The sequence below is a fragment of the Rhinatrema bivittatum genome, unplaced genomic scaffold (genome assembly GCF_901001135.1).
Source record: "Rhinatrema bivittatum unplaced genomic scaffold, aRhiBiv1.1, whole genome shotgun sequence".
NCBI lineage: Eukaryota > Metazoa > Chordata > Amphibia > Gymnophiona > Rhinatrematidae > Rhinatrema > Rhinatrema bivittatum.
In genome coordinates this window covers 11,726-19,360 of record NW_021820350.1, presented here as the reverse complement: position 1 = coordinate 19,360, position 7,635 = coordinate 11,726, and the positions used below count along the sequence as shown (strand labels likewise).

The window sequence follows — 7,635 nt, the reverse complement described above, 5'->3', positions numbered from 1 at the left end:
CAATGGCCTGGGATACTTCCTTTCACAATATTTTAGTGAAACACACCCTCATCACCCATATTCTTGAAGGGGTGATGGGGGTGATGGGTGTTTTATATTGTTAAAATTGTATATTTTATATTATACTGCTTTCATACTATGCCTTGGGCTATTAACTGTAAAGATGGTTAATCAAATTTCAGCCATAAATTGGCCAGTGACTAACCAGGTTGTTTTGAAATTTCAGCTATGCAGCATTCAGGTTTTTCCTTCAAACAAATATAGCAAGCCACAGAATTCTATAATGAATAAGTTTATTGTCTTACAAAAATCATTGTCTAGAAATATGGGTATACAAGAAAAACAAAATATTTGTAGTTTAATGCCTGGTGGTCAACAGCCAGTATTTTTTTAAGAAAAAAAATTCACTCAGAAAAAAGGAATCCTTCATAACATGTTAAAGCTTGTAACCAAAACATACTGTATTATACTTCAAGCACATTGCAGATCAACATTTTGTAATAACACTGATTTATGATTACTGGATCTCAGTAATTCCATTGACTAGAGAGGTACATATATGAAATGAAAACCAAGGTTACTCACTTGTTCAACAGGTAAAATTAGATATCAAGTTTCAGCAATTGTCTTAGTAGTGTCTAAGGCACTTTCTGTAGTGTCAGGCTGTTTTCACCTGCTATATTAACAAATGATACTAACCTTATTGTAACACTGTTCAACAAAAACAAAACCTCTAAAAATGCACATTCACTGGCATGTCACCTTTCAGGCATATGGTATCCACTGCGAGCCTTAGTGAATGATATTGACATTTTAAAATCAAACAGAAATGGAACCAGTATTAAAGTGGAAGGGCTGGGCCATACGAGTTTTAGCTATATGCCAGCTTGTCCTCTTTAATACCCCTAATGTCTGCAAAATATCTTAAATCACACAGAATAGATTAATCACCAAGCATCTCTCAAGACACTTGCCAAAAGTTAATAAATTATTTTTACATTTCCAAGCCCCTACTATTGTTTGTCTTCAGTTTGCAAAACCTGGAAATGTTATTTCACAAGAACAGTGCCTGCTAATTGTGACATGGGTGCACCTCCATGCAGGCTAACGGCGGCAGAGATTGAATCTTCTATAGCTGCGGGAAGAAAGAGAGAGAGAGAATGACAACAGTTTATGGGTAACTGTATGGATACTACTCCAAACCTCCCTTCTAACCATTTAAGGCCTTTTCACAGTTTGCTTGCCGATTTGTTTTTCTTTTTCCCTAATTATAATGAACAAAAATAATACAAGCACAGTTTGGTCTTCACAAAATGTACCAACAGATTTGACACAGTGGAGGGCTGTAGGACTACAAAAGAGAAGGGAAAGGTACTGTATATGTACAACAAAACGCATGCATAGTAATGGCAAAATTCTCAGAATCATCAGCCCCCAATGACATTATGTGGGAATGACTTTTACATACAAGTCTCTTATCACATGATATTCTTATAAAATGGCTTTACAATGAATATCAGTAAAATAGATGCACTGAGCACAGACTCTTGTTTTTGTTTTAATATGTATATTTATATATAAAAAGCAATGCACCTATATTTAAAGCAGGGTAGAGTATTCTGAAACAAGGGAGACTTAAGACATTCACCACCAATTAAAAATTAGCCACAAAGCTTTAAAAGATTTTAATTTAGGCATGTTTATGGCTACAGGGCAGATTGGGCTGTCAGTTAAGTCTCTCTCATCCCACTATCTATTGAAAGTGTGTGTGTATTTTGGGGGTGCAGGGAGGGGGGGAGTGTCTGCACGCAATCTATTCTGTTGGAGCAGGGGGCGGTATTTCATTGGTGTCACTGGCTTTGCTTTCAGCATCGTCATCTGAGAGGTCCAGGGATGTGCCTTCAATCTGTAGCTGGCGCCTGCCCGATCGACTTGATGAGAAGGCGATGGGACCTCCTCTCCTAGTGCAAGAAAAATTAAAAATTAGTTCTTGGAGATCTAGAATGCATCATTTTTTGATCCTTGCCACAATAAGCCTTCCTTTTAATGAACCCCTGCCATACCTGAGCAATAGCAACATGTCAACTACATGCTTTTGGATTTGGGATAGGGTGCAGGTAGCAGACACTGGAATTTGTTCTCCCCCATCTAAAGATGCTTCATCAAGGCTATGTCTGTTAGCGTACTACAGTACACACACACCAGGTCTCTCTACAGAAATGATACAATAGCAGTTCTGTGGTGTATTTTCTTAAAAAGGATGCCAGGAAAATACTGCAGCTCTGTTCTTACCTTTCAAACTGCTGTAATTTTTTTCTTTGAAATATATAAACTACAGAACTCTGCAGAAACACGTAGCTGGAACTGTGTGCAGAACGATATCCTGATGCAGCGTGACAGCTACTCTTCACTGCTATCGCCAATGTTCAAGCAGTGGAGTCCTGGGACATGAGCTTAAACTTCTCTAAGCCATGTCTGTATGGTTTTTGGGTTTTTTTTTTTTTAAATGACAGTTTGGGAAATCAACCTAGCTCTCTAGGACATTCACTACATACTCCTATTTTATCCTTCAAGGGCACCCATGTTTTTAAGCTGCTTCTATTGCAACTTATGGCCATTTCTTCTTTACGCTGCCCTGGTCAGCTTTATTACTCCTCCAGGATAGAACTATGGACAACACTGAAGTATGAAGAGGCATGCATGCAATATAACCTGCGTCATTCCTTGAGGACCACCAAACATGTTTGTATTATATTCTTTAAATTTAAATCTGAGCCATGGCTTACATTTTCTGTAATGTAAAGAGATGCTGCCCCCAAGACTTGGCTCAAGTTAAAACTGCTAGCAAAAGGTTCTATACTAGAGAGGAAAACGTTTTTAGTAGGATTACTTCAAAGTTGCTGTAATCAGATGATTTTACCTGTCACACACACACACAAACAAGGTAGAGGCAGCTTTGTATAGAATCACAAGAGTGAATTATGCGTATAGGGCATACACTTATTTTCTTCATAGAGTCAGACAGGTCATTCACTATCAAAGAACCCTAATAATATATCCAGGCATCTTAACTTTCAACGCTCAAACCTCTGTATGGAACAAGTGCTATAAGTCATTTTTTTCCCCAGGACAATCAAATCAACAAAAAACCCACCTCAATAATCTTATACTTATGTGGAAAAGACTGCTTTATAAATTTCAATATCTAATAGGTGAATGGTGATTTCATATATTCACGATTTTTGGTACCATCCAGGTTACCCAATAGTAGACCAGTTATAATCATAAACAAACACCAGCCACCCTTATTGTGTATTTACAGTGTCACAAAAAATATAAATATTTTTTTAAATAATTATTTGCAATAAAATCCTGTATTTAACTTCTTATCTCGCCATTAGCTGCAGTTGAAATCATCTGTATGACTTAGCTCGTCATTAGCTATATATTGAATTGTTCAAATTCTAATCTGTTACTTAGCTTTTTGTTCTCCCAACATGGCCAAGGTTCGGAATGAATCGTTCATCAGGGGCAGCAACATGATAAGAACCTCTTTTTTTGTAACAGCAGTGTTGTAGCAGCTCCAACAATAAGCTTCAAAAGCAGATTAGAATTTGAGCGATTCAATATATAGCTAATGGCGAGATAAGTTATACAGATGATTTCAATTGCAGCTAATGGCAAGATAAGAAGTTAAATACAGGATTTTATTGCAAAAATTTATAAAAACAAAATATTTGTGGCACTGTAAATACACAAAGGTGGTTATTGGTTTATGATTATAACTGGTCTACTATTGGGTAACTGGATGGTACCTAAAAATAGTGAATATATGAAATTACCACCATTCACCTATTAGATACTGAAATTTATAAAGCAGTTTTTTCCACATAAGTAAAGGAGACTATTGAGGTGGCTTTTTTGTTGATTTGATTTTGCTGTAGGATTAATCCACCTAGTGGAGATTTTTGATATGTCACTAAGGAACAGGACAGCAGAAGAGGGCATCTATGTTAGAGGCTGGAACGTCAAAGCCAGCATTCTTGCTGCTGTGAAGGGAAATGGCAATAGGCTGTTCCCCTATGTATATAGGAACTGTTTCCACACACAGGGGCCTATGTGCTAAAGGTTCTCTCTCATTTTGTGTCTATGAGTAGAGTGATTAGAACATAACATTTTCTTGGTACACAAGTAAAGATTTTCTTGGTTTAACACACCCAAGACAAAGTGCCTACAAATGCAAAACTGTGGGTGCTTTACAATAAGTTTGTAGGGGATGCCAGTGCCGTTTATGATATAAAATGGCACCTTAATGAACAAATGACTGGGTACAGGGTGCCTGCAGTGAGATTTTTCCTATTTTAAATACACTGAATAAATTATTGCTTTTAATATTCTGTAGGGGGCTATTTATCCTCAGAGATGAGCCCTAAACATTTCTAAGAGTCTTATTAACAAGGTAGCCAATGTAGAGATCCTTCTCCACTCAGTAAACTGATATTTTCTTTATCTATTTGGCCAAATGGCTTAACATGCCACTACATAGTCAGAATGCTTAGGCATGGCAAATGCCTCTTTACAGGTGCCATCTGCCAACAAATGTTAGCACTAACGATGGGAATCTCCATACTGAAATGGTGGGGCTGTGCTCAGCTTACCTTAGTCTGTTTTTCAAGGTGCTAACTTCACGGCTAAGAACTTCATTGGCTTCCGTGGAATCATCTAACTCACGCTGAAGCTTACGACGAGAAGCATTGGCACGCGTGGCCTCTTCCTCAGCTTCCTCGAGCTGGCGTTTCAACTGCTTCATTCTTGTGTTTGCCTTCTCCATCTAAGACAAGGTAAAACCACACAGAGCAAAATGTCTATTGCAAACTGTTAAAAACAATTTTTGAGTTGGTGTAAACAAGTCCTATCTTATGGAGAGAGATAGAAGGAAAAAAAATCTCTAGCTCCCTTTCAAGAACGTGATTTGTCAGAAGACTAATCACAAAACAGATGCATAGAGCACAAATCAATATGAATCTCTAAGCTACATAGTATCAGGTTAACAGACCATTGCAATAACCTTTGTGTTAAGAGCCTGTAAGCTGAATTTCATGGCACAGTTTTAATGCACAGGTGACATTTTTTAAATTCCTGATGCAGTAAGCTAATGAATCGTGAGTTAAATTGTGCTGAACGAATATTTTAACTCAGGGGTGGGGGAGGGTGAATGGGATAGAGCATATCTTTTGTTGTGCTCCTAATTTATCTGGCTATCTGGCCTTGGTTAGGCTTAAAAAATAAATGTGCTGTGAGCCGTTACTGCTTGTCCTCATGGATAGGGGAGGGAGCCCCAGCAGTGGATCCAGAGTTAGAAATTTTACTCTACCTCTGGCCAGGAGTAAAGTTTCTAGTGTTAAGAAAATGTGCTCAGCTAGTGCACCTCTCTGCATTGGGAGGGAATACTAAATGCCCTCATTTGCATGGACTATCTGTGGAAGGGCGCTGAGCCGAGCACACATTTTTAAATGCATATTTGTGCAGGTAGAACTCATTCCTGCATTGGGAGTAATGTTTACCTGCACAACATGCACTGAAGCATAGGTAAAAATCACACATTCAGCTGAATGCACTTTATTGCATTGGCCTGCAAGTCAGTACTGTTCCTCCTCTTCTTTCACTACAAACATTGCTTTGCATAAAATATGTTCTTCTACAGAAATTAGTGGTTGTCCCACAAAAAACAGCTCTTGCATTATCCTTTACAAACCTGTTCTTTGTACTGGTCAGCATGACGCCGTTCATCCTCCACTTGCATGAACACTTCCTTTAACTTCTTCTCTGTACGACGCACCAGTTTATTGGCTGCTGCTCGTTCCCTAAGAAAACAGAATGTCAACCACTTATCCCTGTGGAATTCACAAAGTGGGCAACACAAACAGGTGCTGGGAACTTACCTCCTCTCAATCAGTAAAGTCCCCCCCCCCTTCTCTGCTATAATTTTGGGCTATACAGCATGTCCTGAAAGCATAAATACTATGACTGAGAACAGTGGAACAAGCCTCCAAAAGAAAACCTTGTTTTCTGCTCACTGGTATGTTGCTGAAGCCAACTAGAGTGGTGGAGAGGTAATTAATATTTTTGTTCATCACACCACTGTTTTTGGCTAGAAAGATCCAACAGCTCATATTTTTTGTTACAGCCTTAGTTTCTAAACCTTCAAGGTTCAGTATATGTCTGAGATAAGTGCTTTCTGCTACCAAACTATCCTCAATCTCAAGATTTAGAGGCCAAGCCCATCCCAGGATATGGGGGGGGGGGGGGGGGGAACCACAACACTGGAGGTGCTCCGCTCTGGGGAGGGGTACAAAGGCTGGTGAGCTCAACTGAAGCCAGGAAATGTCCTCCACCAGTATTACCTTTTTTTCTCCTGGGCTCTTGCATAGCCCTTCTGGTTTTGGCCCTCGGGAAGCTATGTTCTTGGTAGAGGGGTCACCGCTGCCTTGACTCTATAGCGGCTATGAAAGTAGAGTTGCTTACCTGTAACAGATGTTCTCTTAGGACAGCAGGATGTTAGTCCTCACACATGGGTGACATCATCAGATGGAGCCCAGCACGGAACTTTGATCTCAAAGATTCTAGAGCTTCTGCAGCTGTAGTCATCACCCTGCCCCCAAGGCAGAGTTTCCTCAGTTCATGATATTGCTAATACATGGAGAAACCAACTAACTCCCAGGGGAGGTGGGTTTCATGAGGACTAACATCCTTCTGTCCTAGGAGAACACCTGTAACAGGTAAGCAGCACTGCTTTCTTCTAGGACAAACAGGATGGTAGTCTTCACACATGGGTGAGTACAAAGCTACAGGCTGCTTGAGTAGGACAAAGCGGTAAACTGCATAATGCTGGAGCACCACCTCCATCCTTTGCCTGCGAGGCAGCCGACCCACCAGGCTGGAGAAGGGCTCTACAAGGAAAGCCAAGAAAAAGAGACAAATCCCCATGCGTAGCAGGGGAGTGATGCGAGTGCAAACAGAAAAAAACTGCACATCTCGGAAGACAGTACAAGCAGGGTTTCTGACAAAAAAGGTGGATCTAGATCCTCCTGGATACAGGAAGGACCCAGATGTAAACAAGAGACTCTAGGATGAAAACTGCACAGTTTCTGTTGGTGTGAAAAAAGCAACCAAAACACAAACTGTGACAAGAGCCCTCCAGAACAGACTGTAGACCACTGACAGCCAAAGGTCTAGAGAAGATTGCCCAGATATAGCTGGTAGGCCAAAAGGGCAGAAGAAACCCATGCCACACTTGAAAGAACAAGCAGCAAACCATGGCAGGGCCTCGGACAGACACTGCATGCCAAAGCATCAGATGTAGCCGACTGTGCAGGACAGTATCAAGGGTTTCAGGGGATGAGAGAATCCCTGAAACAGACTTCTAGCCCAAAAACTCCCGAGCAGGGAGATGAGATAGGTCTGAAACCTACTCAAGAGCACCCATCAGAACAGGTTCATATCCTGTCACAGTATCACGAGAGGAGCAGGAAGGCCCTTTGGGCAACCTAGAGAATGAGAAAAAAACTAAGGCAGTATTGGCCAGAGAATGGTGAAAATAAGTGGAAAATGTGGTGTATCCTTTCCTGCAGGTAT

The 7,635-nt window shown here is 40.3% G+C and overlaps 1 protein-coding gene across 1 annotated transcript; it reads right to left on the bottom strand.

Moving 5' to 3' along the window:
• Positions 1–276: 276 nt before the first annotated feature.
• On the bottom strand, positions 277–6,950 carry LOC115081554 (myosin heavy chain, embryonic smooth muscle isoform-like; the record flags this gene model as incomplete). The annotated part of the gene is made up of 4 exons (XM_029585986.1): positions 277–1,961; positions 4,659–4,831; positions 5,756–5,937; positions 6,828–6,950. Coding segments are annotated over 4 exons (626 nt in total), but the record flags the coding sequence as incomplete, so codon positions are not given.
• Between the last annotated feature and the right edge of the window lie 685 nt (positions 6,951–7,635).